Source organism: Micromys minutus (assembly GCF_963924665.1).
Source record: "Micromys minutus genome assembly, chromosome: 17".
Classification (NCBI taxonomy): Eukaryota; Metazoa; Chordata; class Mammalia; order Rodentia; family Muridae; genus Micromys; species Micromys minutus.
In genome coordinates this window covers 32,268,787-32,282,932 of record NC_137952.1, presented here as the reverse complement: position 1 = coordinate 32,282,932, position 14,146 = coordinate 32,268,787, and the positions used below count along the sequence as shown (strand labels likewise).

Sequence of the window (14,146 nt, the reverse complement as noted above, 5' to 3'; positions counted from 1 at the left end):
GCTCAATCCAAATGTTTTCACACATATAGAACTGTTGAGTTTTTATCGCCGTAAATTAAGAAATTTGGTTAAGCTCAAGTAGCTTTTCTAAATAAAATTTACCTTTCTAATAAAAAAAAATCTATACAACCGAATGTTTTCATTGGAGTGTGATTGAAAAGGATTATTAATTCATCACTCCTGGAATAATAGCACCTTTTTTTTTCTATTCAGAAAAAAATTGTTACCTACATTGTAAGTTGTCATTTGCAGTGACTGGGGACATTTCAACTATCATTTTAAGCTGATAGTTGGGAATAGTTTGAAAACTTGCTTTTTACTGCTTGTATGTGACGGTAATAGCTATTTTCTTCATAAAATGTTCATTAATGCACACTTTATTAATCATATCACATAGATATTTGTGTAATCATCTTTACCAGTTCTCCACTGGTCCTTTTTGTGTAGTGAAGTTTTGCCAGTCTTTATAAGCGGGATAGTCTGAGGCAAATAAAATACAAATATCAGTATGTCCCAACGTGTGACCATAGTTCTTTGAAATGAATATGCTTTATCCACTCATGTGCTTGAAACTCTATAGAAAGCTAGAACTATTCACCTGACTATTCACTTACAGGGAAAACTGGAAAATTCCAGTCTTGTAGGAGTTAGTGCTCCCATCTCTCCTCCCTGACATTGTAAAAAAAAGCGCTCAAGTGTAAAAGACTTCTGTGACCTTCATCTTCTGCAGCACTGAAGGCAAACCAAGTTGGCTATTAAGCCTGCCATTTACATAAACATTATTTAGGAGGGAAAATTGCTCACCAATTCCAGCTTCCCCTACAATCCAGGAGAGCCGGATGAAGAGCATGACTCCCCAGATGTTCAGCATGCACCGCACCTGTGGATGACAGCAAGCATTGAGCATCCCAGACCAAGCCTAGCTAACCTTCCTGGTCACTCTAGTTCAGGGCTGGCTGGTGAACCTGGTGGGCTCACCTAGGGGGTGGCTCTCAGTGTGAACAGGATCCTAGGGGGTGGCTCTCAGTGTGAACAGGATCCTAGGGGGTGGCTCTCAGTGTGAACAGGATCCTAGGGGATGGCTCTCAGTGTGAACAGGATCCTAGGGGATGGATCTCAGTGTGAACAGGATCCTAGAAGGTGGATCTCAGTGTGAACAGTGTCCTAGGGGGTGGATCTCAGTGTGAACAGTGTCCTACGGGGTGGATCTCAGTGTGAACAGTGTCCTAGGGGGTGGATCTCAGTGTGAACAGTGTCCTAGGGGTGGCTCTCAGTGTGAACAGGATCCTAGGGGATGGATTTCAGTGTGAACAGGATCCTAGGGGATGGATCTCAGTGTGAACAGTGTCCTAGGGGGTGGCTCTCAGTGTGAACCAGATCCTAGGGGTGGCTCTCAGTGTGAACAGGATCCTAGGGGGTGGATCTCAGTGTGAACACTGTCCTAGGGGGTGGATCTCAGTGTGAACAGTGTCCTAGGGGTGGCTCTCAGTGTGAACAGGATCCTAGGGGATGGATCTCAGTGTGAACAGGATCCTAGGGGGGGTGGCTCTCAGTGTGAGCAGGATCGCAGGACATGGCTCTCAGTGTGAACACAGGACTTTGCTCACCAGCACACCTTTCACCCATCCAAACTTCACAACACCAGCTGTGTCTTCTTCCTTGTTTTCTGCTTGCTCGTCTCCAGGCATCCCATCTCCATTGGCAACCCTGTCAGCTGAACCAGGGGCCACAGACACATTCTGCATTGGGGGTTGGGGGGAGGATAGCAGTGGATCAACAAACTGTTTCTTAAAAACATTCAAAGCCAAATCAAAACAATGGCCATAAAACTCTAGGAAAAAAAAATTTCAATAACCTCAGCAAATAGTTTTGTTGTTATTGTATCTTTACCCTGGGAGCTAGTGGCTTCCCTTTGTGAGTAATTTCCAGTCATGCCTAAGGCTGAAGAATGGTCCACAGAACTGGGGCCATCCTGCCTCTAACAACACAAAAGTGGTCCAATTTAAAGGAATTTAAAATGCAGAAAGATTAAACAAGATGATGGAGTCAAGGGAGAAAAGCTACAAAGACAGAGAAAAATCTTCAAGGGTAATAGCTTAGGTTTAGATAGAAATAATCAGATTTTTAGATTCTTACAGGAAAGTGTATTACTGATATTTGAAACGTAACGGTGTGTTAGCAGTCATGGCCCCTCACTTTGTATTAGGGGCTGGAATCCCAAGGGATTTTAGGTTCTACTTTACTCAGTTGAATCTGTACAAGATATTACCATTCAGACTTACAATCAGTATAAAGAACCAGGAAGGTTTTCTAGAGATATTTTTTACACTAAAAACTTAAAAACCAATGTGCATGTTTCATTGACTGCACATCTTGGCTTAGCCTAGCCTCATTCCCAGTGGTCCGTAGCTAGGGTCATGCGTGGGTTACCTCAACACAGGCTTACACAGCACAGTCAGTTTCTGATGGAAGCATTAGGTACTTTTCACACATCAAGTAGAAAGTGTTTCTCTTTTAATAAATTCTAGAAACATAAAGAAGCTAGAAGTCACCTGCAAATTTTACTTTCAGTTGCGAGTGATGTGTGCATGTCTATGTTTCTGATGTGTGTGAGTTATATGATATTTGCCATTGTATTATGTAGGATGTGTGTGCATATGTGTGTGTGTATGAATACAGGTGTGTGAGTATGAATGATGTATGCATTTGTGCCATATGATTAAGATGTATGTGCATATGTGCCTGTGTTTGTGTGTATGATGCAGACAAGAACTTGTTGAGGCACGTGTGTTAGAGTCAAAGGACGACCTTGGATGCTGGTCCTTGCCTTCTGCCTTGATTGAAACAGGGTTTCTTTGTTCTGTGGATGGCAGGCTGACTGGCTCAGAGCATCTGGAAAGGCAGTCTCCTGGTTCTACCTCTGTCTGTTGCCAGTTGGACTCAGCCCTACTCACCCATGCCAGGTAGTGCTGTAAGTGTTCTAGCCTAGCCACTGCTTTTACTTCCCATGACTGAAACGCACAGTCTTCAAAAGCGTGACACTTACAGATGTGCTAATATGAGTGAAGGAGTGGTCTGGTTAGAGAATGCATTTCTGCCGCTTAGTTGGAGAGTCTACTTTATGATCACCAATGTTCTACTCAATCTCCATTCCTATGGCTGGGGTCGCACGAGAAAGCCTTAGTCACTTGCCCTTTTATAGAAAAGGTGATTCTGCCTTAAACTACTTCGAGGTAATATTTTAAAAAAAAATCTTGGATGTATTCTCATTTCTACTTTCTAAGAAAGGAAAAATAGATTGTTGTAGGACATGCCCTGAATTAGTTTCATGAAAAATTAGATTCCATGTGTAGTTTCTAAGGTACAGAAATTTTCTGCTTCTGTATTTACAGTCAGCTTCTTGTAAACTTACTATTAAACATTAGTCACAAAGAAAACATAGTTACAAAAACTCAAGGTCACTGGCGTTGACATAAATGTACTCCCACCCTTTTCCTTAATGGAGACTGAACCTATAGTTTTATACATTCTGGGCAAGCCCAGCCCCACTAAGCCTTTCGGATTGTTTGCTTTCTTTTGTTTGAAATTCATGCTTCAGTTCTGAGACAGGGTCTTACCCGGTTGTTCTAGCTGCTCCTGATCTTCTGTAACTCTGAACTTTTACTTCGCTACCTTCATTTTACCCATCAGGACAACCCTCGTCACAATTTTCTGACTTGGAAATCATGTCCGGGGTTAAGTGGGATTGCTGACCTGAACTACCAGGCCCTGCTTCCAGTTTCTTCTGAATAAAGGCTAAAGTATTATTATTTTGTTGTTGTTGTTGAAAATTGTGGGGCTGGATAAATGAGCGTTTAAAATTTTGTAATGACTTTTAATGGAGTGGCGGCTTTATAAGGTAAGTGTAGTGTACAAGACTTGGTGGGGTAGAACTTCATGTCTTTTTCTGGACATTTTTGGTTCTTTTTCCTTCTTTAGATAATTGGAAGCTCCTTGTAATATTTAACTTCTCTTTCTGCCCCTGCCAGAACTAATAATCGTCACGTGTGGTGCCGGTCTCCACTGTTTTATTCCTGTCCCCTCTTCTTCTCTTCTTGTCCCTTCCAGTGTCCTTTCCTTCTCTTCATTTAGAAAAAGAAACCGACAAGCAGTTTGTTTGAAGTTTCAAATTATTTAAAAAAAAAAAAAAAAAAAAAAAAAACCCTAAACGGCAGCCGATACAGAATAACTATGACGCTCTTTTTTTCCTCTTGATTCCCAGACACTGATGCAGTACACTGGCCAGCAAAGGAAGTTTTGTGGGGTATAAGATCAGAGGGAGAGCACAGGAGCCTTTCCTTTGGAAGTCCTAGTAGAGAGTTGGGCCCCCTGCAGCTCAGGGAGTAAATTTTGGAGATGTTTCTCCTCTGGGAAGAAGGTGAAAAGAAACTAAAGAAAGAGCCAGTGCCTTTAGCAGATCATTTAGAGAACCTGTCCTGGGCCCGGCTGGGGGGCGATGGGAGGCTGTTTCACTTTGGTTTACCACCCCACCTCCCCACTCTCTAGGACCAAGCTTACCTCAAACTCTGAGATCTTCGAGCCTCTACCTCTGGAGTGCTGGGATTAAAGGTCTCAGCAACCACAACCTGTTTTTGTTTTGTTTTGATTTTCTAAATTTTAAGAACCAGAATGGATAAACGAATAAATGAATGGATATGAAATAAACTGTGCTCTCTTCATTCTCCTGAAAGCTTGGCTGCAAGTAAATGAACATTTGAAACTACTATTCAGTTATCTTCCCAGAGAGCAACCATGTTCCACAAAGTGATGTTCAGGGCTGGGGAGACGGCTCAGTGGGTAAAGCATTTGCTGGTAAGTGTAAAGGTCAGTTTGCACTGCCTGCTCTCACGTAAAGAGGCCGATATGGCCCCCACCTGTGCTTCCCCCACCGAGGAAGTGGGGGCGGGAGATCTCCAGAGGAAACTGGCTAGCTACACTAACTGAATCATCAAGCTTTGGGTTCAAGCGAGAGAGCCTGCCTCAATGCATAAGGTGAAGCAACTGAGGAATCTGCCCAACATCACACACCTGCAAAGGCACATAAAAGCACATTCGAATAGGCACACGTACACATGCACATCAGGCAGAGACGTACATTACAAAAACTGTCAGAAAGGTAGGAGGAGAAAGTCTGTCAGTGTATCTCTGAGGAAGTCACAGAAGAAATCCAAACTTCAAAATAATGAGGTATAGAGTCTTTCAGAGACTTTGGAACCCCTTTGCATTCTTTAAATGGGAAGTTTGGCCCCTTCTCTGCTTCTGGGCTTAAACTGTAGAGTCAGGAATCTCAGGCAAAGATATGAAGAGAGGGATACAAGGGTTGAATCTTACGCATCTTTCTTTTAAAAATAGGAAAACTAGTCATAATTCTCTCTGCCTCAGCTTCCAGAGAAGCTGAGTCTTAAGGCCACACCATGGCTGGACCGCAGGCTGGCCCCCACAGTATGAACACTGAAAGCACAGCGGTTTGTTTAAGGATTGCCTTGAGTCTTCAACACCAAAGCAGAAGCAGCTTAGGATTTAGTGCGACACAGTCAGCCCACTGAGCATCCTTACCACAAACAACATAGGATACATTGCCCAATTTCCCGAGTTCAGTCTTTACTTCTTTCCCAAGACGGTAAGCATTTGCAAAGCGCCTGTATACTTTCTCTTTCTTGGGAATCAGATGCCAAAGGAGGATAGATGGCACGGACCAGGCCTGTTCGTTTGACCGCGATTTGTGCGGTGTTTTTACCCCGCGGGAATGGCACAGGGGATGCTTACCTTAGCCAGTTGCTCGTGGATCTCCAGCAGGCTGGGCCGGTTGACCTTGGGCCCGCTCACGCTGCCCGTGTTGCGGTAGTATTCAATCTTGGGGACGGCGTCCATGGTGTTGTGGCCAAAGGTTTGTAGGTAATATGTGTTTGTGTGAGAGTCGTAGGTGTGAAACGTGGTGTCTGCTTTAGCAGACTCTCCAGTTTGGAGAAAATTGTCATAGCGCTCCTGATTCCCGGGTCGAAAGCTGATTCTCAATCTGTTTTGGGCTTCGTCCCCGAAAGAGGTCTCTTCGTAATGTGGGGGATCCGCGCTGTCACTCGCGGCCGCACCACCGCCGTGGCCCTCGTTTATCACATGAACTTGGAAACGACTGGCGGTACTAGGCGCTGAGTTGGAAGGGATGTTGACTGACATCTTCCAAAATCTACTTATTTCTGCTTCAAAATAGACAACGGTATGGTTACAATACGGAGCAATTGGCTTTGGATCTAGGTGACCCAGTAGCTAGATTCTGATGAGTTGCTGGTGTGTGGTCTTCCATGTAATCTTCAGAAGCTGCTATTAAGAAAGAAACTTATGTTTGTTTCAGGCAACGCAAACATATTTAAGAAGGGCTGCGGCTTGAGGTATAGTTTTCCTTTGTAAGATGTCCAATTGTAAGTTTGTTTCACTAAAAATTTCTCCTCCTCGAATCCTTGCTACCTGAGCAAGGAAATTTAACAAATAGCAGGGGGCTGAGTTCTGCAAACAGGACTTGCCGTGAAGTCACCAGCATGTGACTGTTGGTCATGTTTGCTTGGAAGTCGCTGGGACATTTAGAAAGCACGTTAGTATTCGGGGACAGTAAGAGAGTTCACAGAGAGTCTAAATGCTGACATTGCAAAGCATTTTACATTAATAGCACCATCTGCTGTCCGATACACAAAGACTTTGAAAGGTATATTTTGCTTATTATAAAAAAAAATCCACACATCATCAATGATAAATTATCAAAGAAAAACTTTCATCCCTGTAACATGTAAGAAGTTACATTTTAGAACATGAAATTAAAACAAACAAAAACCAAAAAAGGAAAACTAAGTCTCTTAAGATGATGTTCTGTGAATTTTAAGAATTTTTCGAAGCCTTTGAAGCATCCCATTTGCTCACAGACTTTTTAATAAATGCTATTATGGAAGCCTTAAAAAAGTGAGTGTTTGGGATACAAAAATAAGTCATAGCTCCCAGGGAAGGCCTGTGTTCTACTGGCTCCTTTTAATGCAATGTTTTATGAGTTCAATAAACCACCCGGTAATTTTCACATTTCTACAGTATTCACCAACCTTAAATACTGTCTTTAGAGTAATATTTCTTTGTAGATACCTGAAATTTTGATTTTTCCCCAAAGAAAACTAGAAAATGAGAACACTATTAACAAAAAAAAAAAAAAAAAAAAAAAAAAAAAAAAAAACTTGGCTCTTGCACAGTAATTTAAAGCATTTCTTTGAGTAAAACAAACAAACAAATACACATAACTTAAACTCTTGAAGAATTTTTCCTGGTGAAATTACCAGTGCAGCCCATGTCTCTTAGCTCTTTAGAACACTGAGCTTCTCACAGTCCCTGGGCCTTCAGTCCAGTCCTCAGACTCTGTGTGTTGCCATGGTGTGAAGTGAGGTTTCCGCCCAGCCCAGACACTTACCAACCCGTACAGCCGCTTTCTTCTGAAGAAGTGTAATCCACGTTAGCAGTGCACAGGCATATATGGGGCCTTAGCTTTCAGCCCACAGCCTTAAGCTTCTGCTGATTGGTTAAAGACTTTCTTGAAAGAGATGACTTTTCAGTCATTGGCCTGGAATAGTGGGAGAAGCCCGCCAGTCATTAGCCCTGAGGAACTGTAAGTACCACATCAACTAGTCACTAGTAGTAAATCATTAATCCTTTTAGACAGTAAACAAAATAAAGTTTCTTCAAGTCACAGATTGCACAACAACAAATCCTTAAAAAAACATTGCTTCAGTTGTCTGGGACTAGATAAATTTAGTTCCACGGTCTGTCTTTCTCTCTCTCCCTCTCTCTCTCTCTCTCTCTCTCTCTCTCTCTCTCTCTCTTCTCTTCTCTCTCTGTCTCTCTCTCTGTCTGTCTCCCTGTCTCCCACTCTCTCTGTCTCCCTGTCTTTCTCTGTCTCTCTCTGTCTCTCTCTCTCTGTTTGTCTCCCTGTCTCTCACTCTCTCTGTCTCTGTCTCTCTCTCTCTCTCTCTGCTTCTCTCTGGGAACAGGAGTTGAACCCAGGGCCTCACACATTCTAAGTAAGCACCCTACCACTTACCTTGCTAGTTGCCTGTGCTGGCCGGAGCTCACTCTACCTCAGGCAGCCTCACATCCTCCTGACTTCAGCCTGGAGGCAGAGGCCTGCTCCATCATCATCATCTTGCTCTGGACGATTGTCACCCGGTATTATTTGGCCTCACCTACTTTGCCTCCTCTCTGCAGATTGAGGGGAGAATTAGTGAAGTATTAAAAAGATTTCTGCTGAGCGTGAAAACCACTTTCAGCTGCTCAAGTCAGGGCACACTTCCCAGAGGCACTACTAAATGGTTTTTGTGACTTCTCCTGGAGGATCCATTTTTATCACATGTAGTTTCCAAGTTTTGCTCAGAAGATGATTTGGCTCCATCCTGTGAGCTGGCGATTAAGACAGCACATGCAATTCCTCTGTGCCGGCTCTGTCATTGGTTTTCAATCAGGATGATTGAATGAGTCCCCTTTTGGGTATAATAGGAAGCTATCCAGGTGATTTCCAGTTGCCCTGGTGGCTCTGCTGTGGTGTGACCGTAGTGATTAAGTGTGAGCTATGAGTGAAGAATTCTCAATTTCAATTCGGGCCCAGCCACTTCCTGTCTGGGTGAATTCAGGAGACTCGTTCACTGTGTGAGCTTTAAAGTCCTCGGATGCAAACATGGACGCAGTCAATAATGTGACTTGCTGAGTTACCGTGAGACTCACAGGAGCTAATTCCTATCTGTTTCTAAAGAGCAACGGTTTGAAAGCAGTCCTTGCTTCTGCTACTTTATCTATATTTATTATCTGTTGGTAACTTTTATTTTTATTCACACTCATGATCCTGAGACCAACCATTCAAGACCCGGATAGGGGTCATACCTATTAAAATGAAGGGGAATGTAAATTAGTGACCAAACACAGGATTGTACAAAGGGACATGCAGATGCCAAAGGAAAATCCAGCTGATGCTCTTAGCCAGCCGAGTGCCTTGGTACTAAACCGAGCTAAAGTCACAATGTTCTGTCGGCAGCAGAGCGATGGAGGGACAGCCGTAACTCGATCTTCTCTCTCCTTTTCTGGTTTTACAATTGTCTATTTGTGTTTTGGGGTGGGAGTGTACATGCCATATGGGATATATAGAGATCACAGGACGGCCTCAGGGGAGTCTGTTCTCCAGTTTGTCCCAGAGTTTAAATTCAAGCGTCAGCACTGGCAGCCAACACCTTTACCTACTGAGCAACCTCGCCAGCCCCATCTTCTCAAAAAGACCATTTTAATAGAAGAACTTGATTTCTTCAATAAGGGGTAGCAACTTTCACTTAGAAGAAGGGCATTCTGAATAAGACCTGGTCAGTTGTCAGATTCAGCTTGGCGGTGGCGGGGGGGGGGTTGGGATACCTAATACATCAATAACTGATGAGTCTGGGAACCAAAACAAGTTCCATTCCCTGTACCGGGATGATTGGCACTACCCATCCTTCACCTGCCTTCAGGAACACCTTATTCATTCTTCAGCCTTTTTCTGTGCCCAGGTCCTGGGAGTGCCTCTGGGTCGGTCCCTTTTTCTTACTGCATCCTCTCTGACCTTGGTGTGTACGAATGAGTTCCAGTTTCAGTCTTCCATCAAACAGACATTTTCATTTGAGGCTCTTATCTCTACCGGGGAAATGATAGCCTCTGTTCTTCATTAAGGGGGTTCAGACTTCTCAAGTGGCTGGGAGATAGTTAGGCGATATGACTGAGATGACATCATCCACGAACGCAACCTTGGATGGTGAGCTTAACTCGAGCTTTTGAGGCAGATGGGTAAGGAAACTGTCTGGAGGTACAAACGCCATCTTTCTTCCTGTTTGCCCTAACAGGCTTTTGTATGCGGCAACAGAAGCTAATCTGGGGATGATGCTGGCCATCTATTCTTAGAGGCATTAACATTTCTTGAAGTTTCTGTATTATTTCTCAATTATAACCAACTTCTTACAGTTATTACTTCTCACTCTGGAAACACAGATGGCGGCCATTTTTCTACCCCTATACCCCAAGAGCAAGATCCACAAATGAAAAATAAAAGGCCATGAATCAAGTACTTTCTGTCAGGGTGCATTCTTCTTAGTGATGCTGGGAGAGGTAGTGTGACCTGAAATGGTGCATTCCTTATAGTCCTGCCTCCCCACCCCCATCTCTCTTTCTCTCTCCTTCTCTTCCTTCTCTCTCTCTCTCTCTCCTCTCTCTCTCTCTCTCTGAAATAAAAATCTGATCTTGTATAATGGAAAGTCTTTGTCCCTGGAGCAAATGGAACCTCTGTCAATTGGATACGAATCTTAGGGGGGCACTGAAGAAACCCATGTCACAAAGATGATGCCCTGTGTTTGGGCACAGATGCCTTCCAGCAAGGTCTGCTAAGCTCAATTTACTGAGTTATTCTTGGGCCAGATTACCAGCTGTAATCTGGTAATGCCAGGCGCTCTGTACCACCTGGGGTACCAACAGCATCTTTGATATCAAAGTTTGGAACAGAGGAACCATAGCCAACAGAGATATTTTATAAACCAACTAGGAGAGAACAAGCAACCAAACGACCCACCAGGTATCTTTCTGGGGCTGCTACTTTGGATGCCACGGACATGATCTGGAGTCTTGGTCAAACATTGTAGAGGCCAAGGAGTTGGCTCAACGGGAAAAATGCCTGCTGTGCAGGCCGAGATCTGAGTTCAGATCCCCAGAGCCCATGCAAAAGTCAGTGTGGTGTGGGAGAAGCATGTGTAACCTCCGTGGGCTGGGAGTGAGATGGAGACAGAAAGAGGCTGATCCATTTACCGGCTCTATAGTTTTCAGAGTACCCTTCCCTTCTTTACATTTCTGTACTGTTGCCAGCATCCCTGAGAGACAGCCCAGGCTTCTTATCCTTGTTTCTTGGATGAGTAACCTGCCTTCCGGTCACTTTCTAGGTTTTCAGGCTAGCTGATGGGGTGAGCCAGCCTTCGAATCCTGACTCCTAACATGGAAGATGTGCATGGCAATGTCAATTCTCTCCTTAGCTCTCTGACTCCAGATACAGTTGTGCCATGTTTAGCTTGTTGGAGTTTATCATTGGGGGTGAGTAGACATGCGTTTATGTCTCCCCAAGAATAGTTTCACACCCTATGGATATCTCTCCCATGAAGTCTGATAGGATTAGACAATTGGCTCCTGGTGTCATGGCTCCAGGGGTGGCAGGCCGGACACCTTGCCTCAGTTACAATTGTCCTTCCTACTAGGCGATGCTGGAGCTCTTTCTTTAACCACATACTGGGGTGGTGCAGCCAGTGTCTACGTGAGGCAGGACTGGTGGGGAGTCTACACTACAGGGTTTCACCATAGGAGGTTCCCGGAAGCAGAGAAGAATGCCTGGAATTCTGAGAACCTTCACATCTCTGCAAGCTTGCTAGGGTTGCCTGTTAGTTTTGTGAATTCGTTCCACAGTGAACTTTCTGACCTACGATCCCTGTTTAAGAAATAAAATTCTTTCTTTTTTGCAGGGGGAGGGAGCGGGGGCTCAAAGGCCTTTGAGACCAAGTGTTGTATAGCAATTTCCTCTGAGACAAGCCCCTTCATCTTAAGAAAAGGCTCCTCAAGACACAGAATGCTGTAAGGGGAGGCAAAACATTCCGTTAAGGAACCCAAAGGCTTCAGGGAGTTTCTGAAACTGACCAGATACCGGAGTTCTTTCCTTCCCCAAAGGTACATAAGCAATGAGAACTGCCAAGAGGCACTCTTAGGTGAGCTGAGCTGCCTGGAGAGCTTCTGATCTCCTGAGCTGCCTCAAACACTTTCTAACCAGTGGAGTTCCCCAGGTTGTGCCCTGACCTCCAGGTTCCCAGCCTTTGTGAGCTGTCACTCACTCTGGCTGGCACAGGTGATTGGTGATACATTGTTGTTGTGACTGGTGATACATTGTTGTTGCGATTGGTGATACTTTGTTGTTGTGCCATTTCTGCTCCTGTAAGTAACCCTTCACCCACATTCCCAGAAGTGACCCCAGTCTATCACCAGGCTGAGTAGAACTGTGTTCAGGTCTGTCCAAGAACCGTGTCATACAACACAAGGGTCACTAAAGCTGTGCTGTGACTCCAGTCTGGAATGTGGAGAGGATAGGTGGGTTTGCTTTACAAAATTCCTCAGTGAGCTCATTAGCAAGGGAAGATATCAGGGAATATGGTGGAAGGGGTCTGGTTTCCGCTCTATGGGTAGAAACCTCTACCGAGGGGGAGGACCAGGGAGAACACGGGACTGCACAGAGCATGGTGGATAAATCAATCACAAATGTTTATTGAATGTCATGAATGGAATGACCCTCTCTCAAGCAGCACAGGCAAGCTAATTACAAGTGTGTCTATCCCATGTCGCAATAAAACTGGGAACACCATGAATCGGAACCACCATCAGGCAAGTGCATACTCAAAGGTCCCCTTATCAAACTCTTCGACTTCATCTTCCCATGTAGAAGAGGGCATGCTACTATATGGGTCTAGCAGAATCTTGAAGCATCTGATAATGAGAAGTCCCAAGAAAATGCACAGGATGCCCACAAAGGCAAAGCCGGTCTTTTGCTCCAGGGACAGGGAGGTTTCGGAGACTTCGTGGACGCTCATCTTTGCTGAAGAATTGCCACAGTAGGGGCTACTCATCATTCACGGCTGCATCGTGGTGGCTCTTCAGAGTTCCTGCAGGAATTGGCTCTCCGCCTAGGTACAGAGGAGACCCAGTTTAGTTTTATCCGTGTGTGACACTGGACAAGAAGCTATAAAAGCGGGTATTTTCTTTTTCTAAATATTTATTTATTTATTTATTTTATGTAAGTACACTGTAGCTGTCTTCAGACACACCAGAAGAGGGCATCAAATTCCATTACAGATGGTTGTGAGCCACCATGTGGGATTTGAGCTCAGGACCTCTGGAAGAGCAGTCAGTGCTCTTAACCACTGAGCCATCTCTCCAGCCCCAGAGCAGTTATTTTCAAGCCCCCTTTACGCGTCAGCAATGTTTGAAGGTATCAGATATAAATTAGAATGAAATTGGTACTGGAAATGAGTACCCCATAGCAGCAACTGCAGAATTATTCATGGACACAGAGATCCATGCCTGCATACTCAAACAAACAGAAAGGCAAGCCTGGACACTACCGCCATACCATTATCACAGAATGCCTTGGGTTCAACGCTAGGCAGTTGCTACTGCTCCTCTGACCTGAATTTTCATCTAGTTTCCCTTTCATTTTTGCACTGGGAGAAAATAACACAAATAAACTGAGCGGACGCTGTGACCGCTGTTTAAAGTCCTAGCTTCAAGGTCTCTCTCCAGACCTATCTTTTAAAGCTTGTTTACTTGTATGCACACAGCTGTTTTGCATGTAGGTCTCTATGAGATTGTTGGAGTTACAGACAGTTGTGAGCTGCCACTGTAGGTGCTGGGATTCGAACCCGGGTCCATTCGGAAAAACAGTCAGTGCCCTTAACCGCTGAGCATCTCTCCAGGACCATTTTGTCAAAAACAGAGTCTGATAATCTAATTCTTTAAACAGTTGCGATATAGTTTTTTTTGTTTTTAACTCTTGCTTGCATGGTTTCATACTTACGGTTTCTTCTCCATGATGCATGTGTGTATGTGTAAGAGGGAAATTCTCACTCTAGTTCCATAGTTCCAGCTGTTCCAGAATGGCAGTCCCTCTGCCTCAGCTCTCCTGAATGCTAGGATTACTGGCAAGAGCCACCACACCTGGTTTAAATGTCACATTCTCAAAGATAAAAGCATATTTTAAAAATTACATGGATATAGTCAATGCTCAAAAAAAAAAATCACAACTGGGAAGAGACAAGCCCAGATCTGTGGGCGTTAGCTGTCTCCCAACATCTACATTCATTTTTCAGAAAATGCTAAGCTAGTGGTTCTCAACCTGTGGGTCATGACCCCTCCAGGGATTAGAGGACTCTTTCTTTTATAGATTTCCCCTAAAGACTACTGGAAATATCAGATATTTACAGAATGATTCCTAACAGTAGCAAAATTACAGGTATGAAGTAGCAACAAATATAACCTTATGGTTGGGGTC

The 14,146-nt window shown here is 44.1% G+C and overlaps 2 protein-coding genes across 3 annotated transcripts in view; both read right to left on the bottom strand.

The window, feature by feature from the left end:
- The window catches only part of SLC12A1 (solute carrier family 12 member 1), a gene marked incomplete at its 5' end in the record, with an annotated part of 76,689 nt that extends 70,476 nt beyond the window's left edge, over positions 1 to 6,213 (bottom strand). For both annotated transcript variants that reach the window (XM_080931120.1, XM_080931121.1), the window contains 3 exons: positions 805 to 880; positions 1,608 to 1,739; positions 5,806 to 6,213. In XM_080931120.1, the coding sequence (XP_080787246.1) occupies positions 805 to 880; positions 1,608 to 1,739; positions 5,806 to 6,213 (616 nt within the window). The remainder of the gene's footprint in view (positions 1 to 804; positions 881 to 1,607; positions 1,740 to 5,805) is intronic.
- Positions 6,214 to 12,479: 6,266 nt separating this feature from the next.
- On the bottom strand, positions 12,480 to 12,728 carry CTXN2 (cortexin 2; the record flags this gene model as incomplete). The annotated part of the gene is made up of 1 exon (XM_080931686.1): positions 12,480 to 12,728. The coding sequence occupies one exon, from the start codon at positions 12,726 to 12,728 to the stop codon at positions 12,480 to 12,482; it is 249 nt and encodes an 82-aa protein (XP_080787812.1).
- Between the last annotated feature and the right edge of the window lie 1,418 nt (positions 12,729 to 14,146).